The sequence below is a fragment of the Gallinula chloropus genome, assembly GCF_964237585.1.
Source record: "Gallinula chloropus genome assembly, chromosome: 37".
NCBI lineage: Eukaryota > Metazoa > Chordata > Aves > Gruiformes > Rallidae > Gallinula > Gallinula chloropus.
In genome coordinates this window covers 119,815-136,513 of record NC_140122.1, presented here as the reverse complement: position 1 = coordinate 136,513, position 16,699 = coordinate 119,815, and the positions used below count along the sequence as shown (strand labels likewise).

At 64.9% G+C, this 16,699-nt stretch overlaps 1 protein-coding gene across 2 annotated transcripts; it reads left to right on the top strand.

Annotated features, from left to right (window-relative positions):
* The first annotated feature begins 1,864 nt into the window (after window positions 1-1,864).
* COX6B1 (cytochrome c oxidase subunit 6B1) lies at window positions 1,865-8,231 on the top strand. Of its 2 annotated transcripts, none has more exons than XM_084277859.1 (4): window positions 1,865-1,952; window positions 4,940-5,061; window positions 6,779-6,879; window positions 8,077-8,231. In XM_084277859.1, exons 2-4 carry the CDS (start codon window positions 4,956-4,958, stop codon window positions 8,128-8,130), a joined length of 261 nt encoding a protein of 86 aa, XP_084133985.1. In that variant the 5' UTR covers window positions 1,865-1,952; window positions 4,940-4,955; the 3' UTR covers window positions 8,131-8,231. The 2 variants fall into 2 exon arrangements, with proteins under 2 accessions (XP_084133985.1, XP_084133986.1); XM_084277860.1 differs by having other exon boundaries at window positions 1,925-1,952; window positions 4,945-5,061.
* Window positions 8,232-16,699: the final 8,468 nt, after the last annotated feature.

The following is a 16,699-nucleotide window of genomic DNA, read 5'->3' as shown; positions in this document are numbered from 1 at the left end:
GGCCCCGAGCGGGGCTCCCCCGGGTCCTAGTGCCCGACTCCGCCTCACCAGGAACCGCCCCCGGGACCCCCAGAGATCCGGGGGGGGGGATTTGGGGACAGAAATGGGGGGTTGAGGTTCGGGGGGGGGGGATTTGGGGGCAAATAGGAGGATTTTGGGGCTCCTGGGGGTGTTTTGGGGGGGGTTGTGCCACCCTGGGCAGCCTGAGGCCCAGCCTGGCCCTGGGTCCCCCCCCCAGCCCCTGGGGTCCCTCAGGGTCCCCTCAGTGTCCCCTCAGTGTCCCCACAGCCCCTGGGGTCCCTCAGAGTCCCCTCAGTGTCCCCACAGTGTCCCCCCAGTCCCTGGGGTCCCCTCAGTGTCCCCTCAGTGTCCCCTCAGTGTGTCCCCCTGTGTCCCCACAGCCCCTGGGGTCCCCTCAGTGTCCCCACAGCCCCTGGGGGTCCCTCAGTGTCCCCTCGGGGTCCCCACAGCCCCTGGGGGTTCCTCAGAGTCCCCTCAGTGTCCCCCCCAGTGTCCCCACAGCCCCTGGGGTCCCCCCAGGGTCCCCCCCTGTGTCCCCACAGCCCCTGGGGCCCCCTCAGTGTCCCCCCCCCGTGTCCCCCCAGCCCCTGGGGTCCCCTCGGGGTCCCTTCAGTGTCCCCTCAGTGTCCCCACAGCCCCTCAGTGTCCCCTCAGTGTCCCCCCAGTGTCCCCACAGCCCCTGGGGTCCCTCAGTGACCCCCCAGGGTCCCCACAGTGTCCCCACAGCCCCTCAGTGTCCCCCCCAGTGTCCCCACAGCCCCTGGGGTCCCCTCAGTGTCCCCTCAGTGTCCCCACAGCCCCTCAGTATCCCCCCCAGTGTCCCCACAGCCCCTGGGGTCCCCTCAGTGTCCCCTCAGTGTCCCCACAGCCCCTCAGTGTCCCCCCCAGTGTCCCCACAGCCCCTGGGGTCCCTCAGAGTCCCCTCAGTGTCCCCACAGCCCCTGGGGTCCCCTCAGTGTCCCCTCAGTGTCCCCACAGCCCCTCAGTGTCCCCCCCAGTGTCCCCACAGCCCCTGAGGGCCCCTCAGTGTCCCCCCAGGGCCCCCCCCCCCCCCGTTGTCCCCCCAGCCCCTGGGCTCCCTCAGTGTCCCCTCAGTGTCCCCACAGCCCCTCAGTGTCCCCCCCAGTGTCCCCACAGCCCCTGGGGTCCCCTCAGTGTCCCCTCAGTGTCCCCACAGCCCCTCAGTGTCCCCCCCAGTGTCCCCCCAGCCCCTGGGGTCCCCTCAGTGTCCCCCCAGTGTCCCCACAGCCCCTGGGGTCCCCTCAGTGTCCCCTCAGTGTCCCCACAGCCCCTCAGTGTCCCCCCCAGTGTCCCCCCAGCCCCTGGGGTCCCCTCAGTGTCCCCCCAGTGTCCCCACAGCCCCTGGGGTCCCCTCAGTGTCCCCTCAGTGTCCCCACAGCCCCTGGGGTCCCCTCAGTGTCCCCTCAGTGTCCCCACAGCCCCTCAGTGTTCCCCCCAGTGTCCCCACAGCCCCTGAGGGCCCCTCAGTGTCCCCCCAGGGCCCCCCCCCCCCCGTTGTCCCCACAGCCCCTGGGCTCCCTCAGAGTCCCCTCAGTGTCCCCCCAGTGTCCCCCCAGTGTCCCCACAGCCCCTGGGGTCCCCCCAGTGTCCCCTCAGTGTCCCCACAGCCCCTGGAGGCCCCTCGGGGTCCCCTCGGGGTCCCCACAGGGTCCCCCCAGCCCCTTTTGGGGGGGCACTTCCGGTGCCCCCGTGGGCGCTCAGTCCTCCGCCGCCCCTCTCTATGGTCAGCGCGGTCCTCCGGGCCCCGCCCGCTCTGCCCCGCCCGTCTCGATGGTTTTTATTCCCCCAACGCCCCGAGCGGAGCGGGGGGTGGGGGGGGCGAGCGCGTCACTTCCGGCGGCGCGCTGTACTTCCGGTGCGTCTCGCTGGTTCCGGCCGGAGGCGAAAGTCACTTTGAGGCGCGGACGGGGGTAACTGGGGGGTTACTGGGAGGGACTGGGAGGCGCTGGGGGGGCTACTGGGGGCGCTGGGAGGGGCCGGGGGGTTACTGGGGGCACTGGGAGGGGCGGGGTGGCTACTGGGAGGCACTGGGGGGTTACTGGGAGCGCTGGGAGGTTACTGGGAGCACTGGGAGGTTACTGGGAGGGTACTGGGAGCGCTGGGGGGTTACTGGGAGGGTACTGGGAGCGCTGGGGGGTTACTGGGATGTTACTGGGAGCGCTGGGGGGTTACTGGGAGGGACTGGGAGGTTACTGGGAGGTTACTGGGAGGGACTGGGAGGGACTGGGAGGTTACTGGGAGGGACTGGGGGGTTACTGGGGAGCGCTGGGAGGTTACTGGGAGGGACTGGGGGGTTACTGGGAGCGCTGGGAGGTTACTGGGAGGGACTGGGAGGTTACTGGGATGTTACTGGGAGCGCTGGGAGGTTATTGGGAGGGATTGGGAGGTTACTGGGAGCACTGGGAGGTTACTGGGAGTGCTGGGAGGGACTGGGGGGTTACTGGGAGGCACTGGGATGTTACTGGGAGCATAGGGAGGGGGTGGGGAGGTGGTGGTGGGGTTACTGGGAGGGACTGGGAGGTTACTGGGAGCACTGGGGGGTTACTGGGAGCGCTGGAAGGGACTGGGAGGGTACTGGGAGCGCAGTGGGGTTACTGGGAGGGACTGGGAGGGGGTGGGGAGGTTACTGGGAGGGACTGGGAGGTTACTGGGAGGGACTGGGAGGTTACTGGGAGCGCTGGGAGGTTACTGGGAGGGACTGGGAGGTTACTGGGATGTTACTGGGAGCGCTGGGAGGTTATTGGGAGGGATTGGGAGGTTACTGGGAGCACTGGGAGGTTACTGGGAGTGCTGGGAGGGACTGGGGGGTTACTGGGAGGCACTGGGATGTTACTGGGAGCATAGGGAGGGGGTGGGGAGGTGGTGGTGGGGTTACTGGGAGGGACTGGGAGGTTACTGGGAGCACTGGGGGGTTACTGGGAGCGCTGGAAGGGACTGGGAGGGTACTGGGAGCGCAGGGGGGTTACTGGGAGGGACTGGGAGGGGGTGGGGAGGTTACTGGGAGGGACTGGGAGGTTACTGGGAGGGACTGGGAGGTTACTGGGAGGGACTGGGGGTTACTGGGAGGGATTGGGAGGGACTGGGGGAGCTGCTGGGGGCACAGGGAGGGGGTGGGGAGGTTACTGGGAGGCACTGGGATGTTACTGGGAGGGCTGGGGGGCTACTGGGGGGGCAACTGGAGGGGTATTTGGGGCACTGGGAGCACTGGGAGGGGGTGGGGAGGCCGTGGGGGGGGTGACTGGGAGGGACTGGGGGCTAATTAGCCAGCTGCACACTAATTAACTGGGGTAATCACCTCCCTGCTAATTAATTAATTACCCCCCTGATGATTAATTGATCAGGGTAATTACCTTAATGAACGAGCAGGGGGCTGATGAGGGGGGGTAATTGCCCTTCTGCTAATTAATTAGGCTAATTGCCTTCCTATTAATTAATTAGGGTATTTATCCTTCTGCTAATCAATTAGTTCTGGTCCTCACTCTCCTGCTCATCAGCTAATTAGGATAATTATCAACATGTTCATTAATTAATGAGCTTAATTAACATGTTACCTCACCTTTCCTGGTCATTAATTATGGTAATTACTCTCCTGTCCATTGATTAATTAGGCTGGTTACCCTCCTGCTAATCAATTATGGTAATTATCCCAATTCATTAACTAATTAGGGTAATTACTCTCCTCCTCATTAACTAATCAGGGTAATTACCTTTCTGTCCATTAATTAGTTAAGAGTAGTTACCTTCCTACTAATTAATTATCCTCCTTAACTATGGTAATTACCCTAATTGTGCTAATTATCCTCTTCTTCATTAGCTAATTACCCTCCTGTCCATGAACTAATGAGGGGTAATTACCCTCTTCATTAACTAATTATGATAACTATTCTCTTCATTAACGAGTTAGGTTAATTACTCTCCTGTTCATTAACTAATGAGGGTAGTTATTCTCCTGTTCATTAATTAATTAGGTTAATTATTGCCCTGGTCATGAACTAATGAATCTGATCATCCTCCTATTCATTAACTAATTAGTCTCTTCATTAACTAATTATAGTTATGATCCTCCTCTTCATTAACTAATTAGCTTAATAAGCTCCCTGTTCGTTAACTAATGAGGGTAATTACCCCATTCATTAACTAATTAGGGTAATTACCCCCCTGTTCATTAGCTAATTAAAGTAATTACCAAGTTAATTATCCTCCTGATCATTAACTAATTGGGCTAATTACTATCCTGTTCATTAATTAATTAGGCTGATTGCTCTCCTGTTCGTTAATTAATTAGGTTAATTATCCTCCTGTTCATTAATTAGGTTAATTACTCTCCTATTCATCGATTAATTAGGATAATTACCTTCCTATTCATTAATTAATCAGGCTAATTACCCTCCTGTTCATTAATTAGGCTGATTACTCTCCTATTCATTGATTAATTAGGATAATTACCTTCCTATTCATTAATTAATCAGGCTAATTACCCTCCTGTTCATTAATTAGGCTAATTACTCTCCTATTCATTGATTAATTAGGATAATTACCTTCCCATTCATTAATTAATCAGGCTAATTACCCTCCTGTTCATTAATTAGGCTAATTACTCTCCTATTCATCGATTAATTAGGATAATTACCTTCCCATTCATTAATTAATCAGGCTAATTACCCTCCTGTTCATTAATTAGGCTAATTACTCTCCTAATCATTGATTAATTAGGATATTTACCTTCCTATTCATTAATTAATCAGGCTAATTACCCTCCTGTTCATTAATTAGCCAGGCTAATGAGCCTGCTGGTCCCCATCCCCCCTGGGGGCTGCTGGGGTGTTAACGAGCTGGTGTCGGGCCCGGGATGGGGGGGGTGGGGGCTGTTCCCCTGCTAACGAGCCGGGGTAATTAGCGCAGAGCGATTGGCGATGGCCGAGGAGATGCAGGCGCGGCTGAGCCGCTACCGCACGGCGCCGTTCGACAGCCGCTTCCCCAACCAGAACCAGACCCGCAACTGCTGGCAGAACTACCTGGGTACCGCCCCTCCCCCACACTGCCCCTCCCCCACACTGCCCTGCCCCTCCCCCACACTGCCCTGACCCCACACACTGCCCCTCCCCCACACACTGCCCCTCCCCCACACACTGCCCCTCCCCCACACTGCCCCTCCCCCCCACACCGCCCCTCCCCCACACTGCCCTGCCCCTCCCCCATCTGCCCCTCCCCCACACTGCCCTGCCCCTCCCCCACACTGCCCATCCCCCACACTGCCCTGCCCCTCCCCCACACTGCCCCTCCCCCACACCGCCCCTCCCCCCCACACTGCCCATCCCCCCCACACTGCCCCTCCCCCACACTGCCCCTCCCCCACACTGCCCCTCCCCCACACTGCCCTGCCCCTCCCCCACACTGCCCTGCCCCTCCCCCACACTGCCCCTCCCCCACACACTGCCCCTCCCCCACACACCGCCCCTCCCCCACACACTGCCCATCCCCCACACTGCCCATCCCCCACACTGCCCACCCCCCACACACACTGCCCACCCCCCACACACACTGCCCCGCCCCCACACACTGCCCCTCCCCCACACTGCCCCTCCCCCACACACTGCCCCTCCCCCACACACTGCCCCTCCCCCACACACTGCCCCTCCCCCACACTGCCCATCCCCCACACTGCCCATCCCGCCCACACTGCCCCTCCCCCACACTGCCCTGCCCCTCCCCCACACCGCCCCTCCCCCACACCGCCCATCCCCCCCACACTGCCCCTCCCCCACACTGCCCTGCCCCTCCCCCACACACTGCCCCTCCCCCACACTGCCCATCCCCCCCACACTGCCCCTCCCCCACACACTGCCCCTCCCCCACACACTGCCCCTCCCCCACACTGCCCATCCCCCACACTGCCCCTCCCCCCCACACTGCCCCTCCCCCCCACACTGCCCCTCCCCCCCACACTGCCCTGCCCCTCCCCCACACTGCCCCTCCCCCACACTGCCCCTCCCCCACACTGCCCTGCCCCTCCCCCACACTGCCCCTCCCCCACACCGCCCCTCCCCCCCACACCGCCCCTCCCCCACACACTGCCCCTCCCCCCCACACTGCCCTGACCCTCCCCCACCTGCCCTGCCCCTCCCCCACACCGCCCCTCCCCCACACTGCCCTGCCCCGCCCCCACCCGCCCTGCCCCTCCCCCCCACACCGCCCTGCCCCTCCCCCCCACACCGCCCATCCCCCACACCCTGTGTCCCCCCCTTCCCCCTCCCCAGGTCTCCCCCCCGCCGCCAGACAGCGATGGCGGCCAAGGGGTCAATGTCACCCCACCCCCACCCCAACAACCCCCTCCCCGGGGTGGGGGAGGGGTGTGGGTGTCCCCCCTCCCCCCCTCATGTCCCCTCCCCCCCCTCATGTCCCCCCCTCCCCCCCCCAGACTTCCACCGCTGCGAGAAGGCGCTGGCGGCCAAGGGGTCAATGTCACCCCTCCCCCACCCCAGGGAGGGGGTTGTTGGGGTGGGGGAGGGGTGTGGGTGTCCCCCCTCCCCCCCTCATGTCCCCTCCCCCCCCTCATGTCCCCCCCTCCCCCCCCCAGACTTCCACCGCTGCGAGAAGGCGCTGGCGGCCAAGGGGTCAATGTCACCCCTCCCCCACCCCAGGGAGGGGGTTGTTGGGGTGGGGGAGGGGTGTGGGTGTCCCCCCTCCCCCCCTCATGTCCCCTCCCCCCCCTCATGTCCCCCCTTGTCCCCCCCAGACTTCCACCGCTGCGAGAAGGCGCTGGCGGCCAAGGGCGCCGACGTCACCCCCTGCCAGTGGTACTTCCGCGTCTACAAGTCGCTCTGTCCCACCTCCTGGGTGAGTCGCTGGCCCCAAGGGTGTCCCCAAGGTGTCCCCAGGGTGTCCCCCCCACAGGGTGTCCCCACAGTGTCCCCAAGATGAGCTCTGGGGTGTCCCCAAGGTGTCCCCAGGTGTCCCCCCCCCTCCATGGGGTGTCCCCAAGTTGTCCCCAAGGTGTCCTCAGGGATGTCCCCAAGGTCCCCAGGTGTCCCCCCCACAAGGTGTCCCCACAGTGTCCCCACAGTGTCCCCAAGATGTTCTCTGGGGTGTCCCCAAGGTCCTCAGGTGTGTCCCCCACGGGGTGTCCCCCCACCATGGGGTGTCCCCAAGGTCCCCCCATGGGGTGTCCCCAAGATGTTCTCTGGGGTGTCCCCAAGGTCCCCAGGTGTCCCCCCCACAAGGTGTCCCCACAGTGTCCCCACAGCGTCCCCAAGATGTTCTCTGGGGTGTCCCCAAGGTCCTCAGGTGTGTCCCCCACGGGGTGTCCCCCCACCATGGGGTGTCCCCAAGGTCCCCCCATGGGGTGTCCCCAAGATGTTCTCTGGGGTCTCCCCAAGGTCCTCAGGTCCCCCCATGGGGTGTCCTCAAGGTGTCCCCAAGGTGTCCTCTGGGGTGTCCCCAAGGTCCCCAGGTCCCCCCATGGGGTGTCCACCCCACACAGGGTGTCCCCACGGTGTCCCCAAGGTCCCCAGGTGTCCCCCCCACAGGGTGTCCCCAAGGTCCCCAGGTCCCCCCACGGGGTGTCCCCAAGATGTTCCCAAGGTTCCCCCATGGGGTGTCCCCAAGGTCCTCAGGTGTGTCCCCCACAGGGTGTCCCCACAGTGTCCCCAAGACGTTCTCTGGGGTGTCCCCAAGGTCCCCAGGTCCCCCATGGGGTGTCCCCAAGGTGTCCTCTGGGGTGTCCCCAAGGTCCCCAGGTGTCCCCCCCTCCATGGGCTGTCCCCAAGGTGTCCTCAGGGATGTCCCCAAGGTCCTCAGGTCCCCCCATGCGGTGTCCCCTATGGTGGCCTCACGGCCTTCAGCTCCCCCCCAGTGTCCCCACAGCCCTCGGTGTCCCCTCGGTGTCCCCAATGTCCTTGGGGTCCCTCGGTGTCCCCCCCAGTGTCCCCACAGCCCCTGGGGTCCCCCCCTGGTGTCCCCACAGCGTCCCCATCGCCACGGGGTGTCACCCCGACCCCCCCCTCACCCCGTCCCCCGTGTCCCCCCCACCCCCAGGTGACAACGTGGGACGAGCTGCGCGAGGCGGGGACCTTCCCGGGCAAGATCTGAGCGTCACCCCCAGGAGGGGACACCCGTGTCACCCGCGTCACCCGCGGGGAGGGGAGGGGACAACCGGTGTGGGGACACGGCCAATAAAGGGTTGAACTGGTGTTCTGGTTGTGGATGATGGGGGTGGGGGGTCCCCAAGGCGATGGGGTGTCCCCAAGGTGCTGGGGTGTGCCCTGCGGTGTCCCCAAGGTGATGGGGTGTCCCCAAGGTGATGGGGTGTCCCTATGGTGGTGGGGTGTCCCCTGGGGTGTCCCCAAGGTGCTGAGGTGTCCCCAAGGTGATGGGGTGTTCCTATGGTGGTGGGGTGTCCCCTGGGGTGTCCCCAAGGTGCTGAGGTGTCCCCAAGGTGATGGGGTGTCCCTATGGTGCTGGGGTGTGCCCTGCGGTGTCCCCAAGGTGATGGGGTGTCCCCAAGGTGATGGGGTGTTCCTATGGTGGTGGGGTGTCCCCTGGGGTGTTCCCAAGGTGCTGGGGTGTCCCCAAGGTGATGGGGTGTCCCTATGGTGGTGGGGTGTCCCCTGGGGTGTCCCCAAGGTGATGGGGTGTCCCCAAGGTGCTGGGGTGTGCCCTGCGGTGTCCCCAAGGTGATGGGGTGTCCCCAAGGTGATGGGGTGTTCCTATGGTGGTGGGGTGTCCCCTGGGGTGTCCCCAAGGTGCTGAGGTGTCCCCAAGGTGATGGGGTATTCCTATGGTGGTGGGGTGTCCCCTGGGGTGTCCCCAAGGTGATGGGGTGTCCCCAAGGTGATGGGGTGTTCCTATGGCGGTGGGGTGTCCCCTGTGGTGTCCCCAAGGTGATGGGGTGTTCCCAAGGTGATGGGGTGTTCCTATGGCGGTGGGGTGTCCCCTGTGGTGTCCCCAAGGTGATGGGGTGTTCCCAAGGTGATGGGGTGTTCCCAAAGTGATGGGGTGTCCCCAAGGTGGAGGGGTGTCCCCAAGGTGATGGGGTGTCCCCTGGGGTGTCCCCAAGGTGGTGGGTGTCCCCTGGGGTGTCCCCAAGGTGGTGGGGTGTCCCCAAGGTGATGGGGTGTCCCTATGGTGGTGGGGTGTCCCCTGGGGTGTCCCCAAGGTGCTGAGGTGTCCCCAAGGTGATGGGGTGTTCCTATGGTGGTGGGGTGTCCCCTGTGGTGTCCCCAAGGTGATGGGGTGTTCCCAAGGTGATGGGGTGTTCCCAAAGTGATGGGGTGTCCCCAAGGTGGAGGGGTGTCCCCAAGGTGATGGGGTGTCCCCTGGGGTGTCCCCAAGGTGGTGGGGTGTCCCCAGGGGTGGGTGTCCCCAGGGGTGGGGTGTCCCCTGGGGTGTCCCCGAGGGGGGGACAGACCAAAGACCCCGCCCAGAGGTGTCACCAGGAGGTTTTATTGGCGGGACGAGCGGGGGAGGGGACAACCCGCTGCCTGGACACCCGGGTGTCCCCGCTGTCCCCACCCGGGGTGCTCCTGCGGGGACCCTACGGGGCCACGGGGACACCTGGGAGGGGCCCAAGACCCCAGGGACCCCCCAGGATCTGCCCCAGGGTGGCCCCGGGGGGCACCAGGGTCTGGCCGAGGCCTCGCAGGGGCAGCGCTCCCAGCAGCTGGCCTGGGGGAGGGGGGGACACGGGGTCAGGGGTCACCCCCCCCCCGCCACCGTCACCCCCCTCCTGCCACCGTCACCCCCCCCCCCGCCACTGTCACCCCCTCCCACCCCTGTTGTCCCCCTCCCACCCCTCCATCCAGCCTCCTTCAGGTCTCCAGCTCTTCCTCCTCTTGAGTCTGTCCCTCTGTCCATCCACCCAGCCCACTGTCTTCATGGTCTCTCCATCCCTCTGTCTGTCTGTCCATCTGTCCATCCCTCCCTCCATCTCCTCCTCCATCCCTCTGTCCCTCTGTCCATCTGTCCATCCCTCCCCCCATCTCCCCCTCCATCCCTCTGTCCCTCTATCCATCTGTCCATCCCTCCCTCCATCCCTCTGTCCACCCCTCCATCTCCCCCTCCATCCCTCTGTCCATCCATCCCTCCATCTGTCTGTCCATCCCTCCCTCTGCCCATCTTCATGGTCTCTCCCTCCCCATGTCCCTCTGTCCCTCCCCATGTCCCTCTGTCCCTCCCCACGTCCAAGCATCTCCTCATCCATCACCCATCTGTCTTCCTGGTCCCTCCCCCCATCTGTCTGTCCGTCTGTCTTCCCGGTCCCCCCGTCCATCCCCCCCACCCCCCCCCGGTGGCTCCTCTGCCCCCAGCTGAGGAGGGTCCTCCATGTGTCCGTGTGTCTGTCCACCCATCACCCAACCACCACCCCCCATCACCCAACAACCACCCAACCACCCCCATCACACCCCCATCACCCAACCACCACCCCCCATCACCCAACCCCCCATCACCCAACCACCCCCCATCACCCAACAACCGCCCAACAACCGTCCAACCACCACCCATCACCCAACAACCACCAAACCACCCTCATCACACCCCCATCACCCAACCACCACCCCCCATCACCCAACCACCCCCCATCACCCAACCACCACCCCCATCACCCAACAACTGCCCAACAACCATCCAACCATCACCCATCACCCAACAACCACCAAACCACCCTCATCACACCCCCATCACCCAACCACCACCCCCCATCACCCAACCACCCCCCATCACCCAACCACCACCCCCATCACCCAACAACTGCCCAACAACCATCCAACCATCACCCATCACCCAACAACCACCCAACCACCCCCATCACACCCCTCATCACCCAACCACCACCCCCCATCACCCAACAACCACCCCCCATCACCCAACAACTGCCCAACAACCATCCAACCACCCCCCATCACCCAACAACCGCCCAACCCCCCATCACCCAACAACCCCCCATCCCCAACAACCACCCCCCACATTGCTCCTCCCCCCCATTGTCCCCACGGTGTCCCCACAGTGTCCCCATCCCCTGGGGGGGGTCCCATCCCGCCCCCACCACGTCCCCCCCTCACCAGACAGGTCCCTCCTCCGCAGCGTCCGGCGGTGGACGCAGGTGGCGCCGGGGCGACAGTCGGAGTCAGCGGGGCACCAGGGGGCTGCGGGTGACAAGAGGGTTGGTGGGGACGTGAGGACGGGTGACACCTCGGAGAGGAACAGGTAGAGGAGTCACAGGGGCAGCTGTGGGCGCTGGTTGGGTGATGGGGAGTTGTTGGGTGATGGGTGTGGTTGGACGGTTGTTGGGGGGTGGTTGGGTGGTTGTTGGGTGATGGGGGGTTGGGTGATTGTGGGTGGTTGGGTGGTTGTTGGGTGATGGGGGTGGTTGTTGGGTGGTTGGTTGTTGGGTGATGGGGGGTGGTTGGGGGGTTGTTGGGTGATGGGGGGGTTGGGTGATGGGTGGTTGTTGGGTGATGGGGGGGTTGTTGGGTGATGGGGGGGTTGTTGGGTGATGGGTGGTTGATGGGTGATGGGTGGTTGTTGGGTGATTGTTGGGTGATGGGTGGTTGTTGGGTGGTTGGACGGTTGTTGGGTGATGGGTGGAGGTTGGGTGATGGGGGGTGGTTGGGTGATGGGGGTGGTTGGGTGATGGGGGTGGTTGGGTGATGGGGGGTGGTTGTTGGGTGATGGGGGGGTTGGGTGATGGGGGGTAGTTGTTGGGTGATGGGTGGTTGTTGCGTGATGGGTGGAGGTTGGGTGGTTGTTGGGTGATGGGGGGTTGTTGGGTGATGGGTGGTTGGGTGACGGGGGGTGGTTGTTGGGTGGTTGGGGGGTTGTTGGGTGATGGGTGGTTGTTGGCTGGTTGGATGGTTGTTGGGTGACGGGGGGTGGTTGGGCAGCGTTTGGGTGACAGGGGGCGGTTGTTGTGCAGCGGGTACCCCATGTCAAAGCCCCACCTCCACCTCCCCCCACCCCGGGGTCCCCCCCAGACTCACGGCAGAGGGCGGGGGTGCTCCAGGGCGCCACCCGCACCCCGGCCTGGCGACAGGCGGCTCGGTAAGCGCCCAGCACCTCCCCCAGCACCCGCCTGTCCGCGGGGGCCTCGCACAGCTCCCGCAGACACACGGCCTCGAAGACCCCCGGCGGGACCGCGGGGTGACAACCCCCGAAGGGACCCCCAGGAGCGCGGAGGAGGCCGCAGAGCTGGGTGTGGACGAAGGCTCTTTTGGGGGGCTGGCGGCACGGGGGGCAGGCGGGGCCCGGGCAGGGGCGCTGACAGGCGGCCCCGGCTGGGGGGTCGTTGTTGGGGTGACCGTCGAAGTCGCCGCAGAGGCCACAGGTGAGGTTGCGGTACCGCGGCGGCACCGTGACGGCCAGCGCGGCGCCGGGACCCACGGCCACGCGCAGCCCGAAGTCGGTGAGGATGAGGAGGGTGGTGGTGCCGCCGCCGCCGCCGCCGCCGCCTTGGCGGGTGACGCAGCTGGACCGGCCCTGCAGGCAGAAGGGGGGAGACACCGCGGCGCCGTCCACCTGCCGTGGGGGGGTTGGGGGTGAGGGGGGGGATGGGGAACCACCCACCCACACTCACCCACCCACCCCCCTCCTCCTCCTCCTGCCTGGCTGCCCCACCGGGGCTTCTCCAGCCCGACCCCAGATCCGCCACCCGTGGCCTTCAGCCTCCCTCCCTCCTCTTCTCCACTAAGTGGCTTCTTCTCCTCCTCCTCCTCCTCCTCCCTCCCTCCAGCCCTCCTCCTCCTCCTCCTTCCCATCCCTCCCTCCCTCCCTCCCTCCCTCCCTCCCTCCAGCCTTCCTCCTCCTCCCTTCCTCCCTCCCTCCAGCCTTCCTCCTCATCATCATCATCCTCCCTCCAGCCTTCCTCCTCCTCCCTCCCTCCAGCCCTCCTCCTCCCTCCAGCCCTCCTCCTCCCTCCCTCCAGCCCTCCTCCTCCTCCCTCCAGTCCTCCTCCTCCTCCTCCTCCTCCTCCTCCTCCTCCTCCTCCTCCTCCTCCTCCTCCTCCCTCCCTCCAGCCCTCCTCCTCCTCCCTCCCTCCTGCCCTCCTCCTCCTCCTCCTCCCTCCCTCCAGCCCTCCTTCTCCTCCTCCTCCATCCAGCCTTCATCCATTCTCCACCCACCTCATCTCCATCCAGCCTCCATCTGTTCTCCCCCTGCCCCTTCTCCCTCCCCCCTCAGCCCCTTCTCCATCCCCCCTCCATCCAGCTGATGCTCACCTCTCCTCCAGCTCATCTTCATCCACCCTTCAGCCCTTCTCCCTCCGTCTCCTCTCCCTCCAACCCTCATCCAACCTTGGTCCCCCCCCCATTCCTCCCTCCACCCATCCTTGGTCCCTCCTCCCTCCATCCCTCCATCCCTCCTTGGTCCCTCCTCCATCCCTCCCTCCATCCCTGGTCCCTCCTCCATCCCTCCTTGGTCCCTTCTCCATCCCTCCTTGGTCCATTCTCCATCCCTCCCTCCCTCTTTTGTCCCTTCTCCATCCCTCCTTGGTCCCTTCTCCATCCCTCCTTGGTCCCTTCTCCATCCCTCCCTCCATCCCTGGTCCCTCCTCCATCCCTCCCTCCATCCCTGGTCCCTCCTCCATCATTCCATCCCTCCTTGGTCCCTTCTCCATCCCTCCTTGGTCCCTCCTCCATCATTCCATCCCTCCTTGGTCCCTCCTCCATCCCTCCTTGGTCCCTTCTCCATCTCTCCCTCCCTCCTTGGTCCCTCCTCCATCATTCCATCCCTCCTTGGTCCCTCCTCCCTCCCTCCTTGGTCCCTCCTCCATCCCTCCATCCATGGCCCCTCCATCCCTCATCCCTCCAACCTTCCCCTCCACCCCCAACCTTCCCCCCTCCTCCTCCTCCTCCTCCTCCTCCTCCCCCTATCCAACCCCCCCCCCCTTCCCCCCTCCCTTCCCCCCCCCACACCCCCCCTTCTCACCTCCACCTCCCCACCCTGCAGCACCCAGCGATGCTCCTCCAGGCTGACGGTGACCCTGCGCCCGCCGCTGCCCCCCCGGGGGGGGTCGCTGACGGTGACACGGAAGCTGGGCTGGGCTTTGGGGGGGCCGCAGCTCCGCGCCAGCGCGTAGGAGCAGTTGTCCCCCGCGGCCACCGCCGCCCCGTCGAAGCTCAGGTAGTGGCGGGTCCCCACCGCCCGGCAGGTCCCCGACGCGGCGCTGGACCAGCACCCATGGGTGCTGCTGCTGCTGCTGCTGCTGGGGGGGGGGGTGCAGCCCTCCCGGCACCCCTGGCTGCAACTGGGGGCGCAGAGGGTGTAGCGGGTGCCGGGGGGGCACTTGGGGGCTGGGGGAAGGGGGGGGAGAGAAGGGTGTTGAGAGGGGGAGGGGGGGGTTTGTTCTGCCTGGTGCCCCTCCCCCACCCAGGGTGCTCTATGGGGGTCCTGTGCCCCCCCCCCCCCCCAAGTCCCCAGGGTGCTCTATGGTCCCCCCAAGTCCCCAGGGTGCCCTATGGGGGTCCTGTCCCACCCCCCAGGTGCCCTACGGGGTCCTGTCCCACCCTCAGATCCCTCTATGGGGCCCTGTGTCCCCCCCCAGGGTGCCCTACGGGGTCCTGTCCCACCCCCAGATCCCTCTATGGGGCCCTGTGTCCCCCACCCGGGTGCTCTATGGGGCCCTGTGTGTCCCCCCGGGTGCCCTATGGGGTCCTGTGTCCCCACCCCAAGTCCCCAGGGTGCTCTATGGGGCCCTGTCCCCCCCCCCACCAGGTGCCCTATGGGGTCCTGTGTCCCCTCCCCAAGTCCCCAGGGTGCCCTATGGGGCCCTGTGTCCCCCCCCAGGGTGCTCTATGGGGTCCTGTATCCCCCCCCCAGATCCCTCTATGGGGCCCTGTGTCTCCCCTGGGTGTCCTATGGGGTCCTGTGTCCCCCTCCAAGTCCCCAGAGTGCCCTATGGGGCCCTGTGTCCCCCCCCCAGGGTGCTCTATGTGGCCCTGTATCCCCTCCCCAAGTCCCCAGAGTGCCCTATGGGTGTCCTGTGTCCCCCCCAGATCCCTCTATGGGGCCCCATGTCCCCCCACCTCCCTCTTATAGGACCATATCCCGTCCCATGGTCCTTCCCCCACCCCCCCACCCCTCCCACCCCGAACCCGGGGTCCCTTCCGCGGGTGACTCACGGCAGAAGCCCTGGGAGCGCCACTCCAGCACCTTCCTCCCGGCCTCCTGGCAGGCGGCGGCGTAGGCGGCGACGACGCGGCACGCGGCCCCGGCGTGGCACCCGTCGGCCACGCAGTCCCGGTAGTAGGTTTCGGGGTGAACGGCCCCGTGGCAGAACCGGAAGGGTCCCTCTTTCCTCAGCACCACCCCGCACCCTTCCCCACCCTCCCCTTCCCCTTCCCCATCCCCCCGGCACCCAGCGACTTCGCCGCAACCTTCCTCTCCCGCCGCGGCCCCCGCCGGCGCCACGTCGTTGCGGGGGTCCCCGTCGAAGTCCCCGCACAACCCGCAGAGGCGGCCCCGGTAACGTCCCGGCACCCCAACGCTCACCCGGCCGTGGCGACCGTCGAACGCCACCGTCACCCCCCGGGGGGTCTTCACCGTCACCTCCCAACCCCGCGACTCCAGGGTCACCCCCGAGGTCCCCACTGTGTGGGGCAGGCGGGTGGGCACGCCGTTCACCTGGGGGGAGGAAGGGGTGTGTAGGGGGTTAAAACGGGGGTTGTAGGGGTCGCGGAAGGGGGTGGAACCTCATTTTGGCGATTCTGGAGCCTGTTAGGGCGCTACTCAGGGTTTACTCACTCGTTACTCGGGGTTTACTCACTCGTTACTCAGGGTTTACTCGTTACTCAGGGTTTACTGGCTCGTCACTCAGGGTTTACTTGTTACTCAGGGTTTACTGGCTCGTCACTCAGGGCTTACTTACTCGTTACTCAGGGTTTACTGGCTTGTTACTCAGGCTTTACTCACGAGGTGCTCCTTAACTTACTGACCCTTTTCCCCGTGGACACAGGTTGTTTTCTCACTCTCTGCTCATCGCCTCCTCGCTCGCCACTCACAGTTTACTCCCAAGCTACTCGCTCGCTGCTCGCCACTTGGCACCACCCCTCCAAGACGGCTTGTGGGAGCGAGCCTTCCTACTACTTAGGTTCTCCTCGCTGACTACTCAGCACTTCCAGCTCACAGCGTTTCCCCTCTCACACCTCCCTTACACCATCGCTACTCGCTCGCTATTCCCTCTTCAACACAGGGCAGCTCCATGTTCTCTACGTCCTCCCACCTGGCTACTCACGCGCTACTCACCACTCATTAACCTGCTTTCTACTTACTCCATGGGCCAGCCAGCCCACCTAAAACACGCTCTACGCCTGCTACTCACTCGCTACTCCTCACTCAGCCAACAAAACCCCCCCACCTCACTTACTACCAGCGCAGGGAGAACGTGCTACTCAACACCCAAGCGCTCCTCCTCCTCCTCCTCCTCCTGGGCTACTCACCGCCTTACTCCCCTCCTCACAGCTCCTACTCCCTGCCCTCACGCTGCCCTTACTCCTTCCTTACTCACCGTCACCCGCCCGGCTTCCAGCCCCAGCCGGGTGTGGAGCAGCAGGACCTGGACGCTGACGATGCCCGTGGGGCCGCCGCGCACGCGGATGCGGAAGGAGCCGCCGGCGGCGGCGCCGGGACAGAGCGCGGCCAGGAGGTTGTGGCAGGAGACGGGGAAGTG

Excerpts from the sequence above, each read along its gene's own strand:
- COX6B1 (XM_084277859.1), top strand. The coding sequence starts at position 4,956 with ATGGCCGAGGAGATGCAGGCGCGGCTGAGCCGCTACCGCACGGCGCCG. Across the intron at positions 5,062-6,778 it reads CTGCTGGCAGAACTACCTGG|ACTTCCACCGCTGCGAGAAG; the intron begins GTACCGCCCCTC and ends TGTCCCCCCCAG. Across the intron at positions 6,880-8,076 it reads CGCTCTGTCCCACCTCCTGG|GTGACAACGTGGGACGAGCT; the intron begins GTGAGTCGCTGG and ends CCCCACCCCCAG.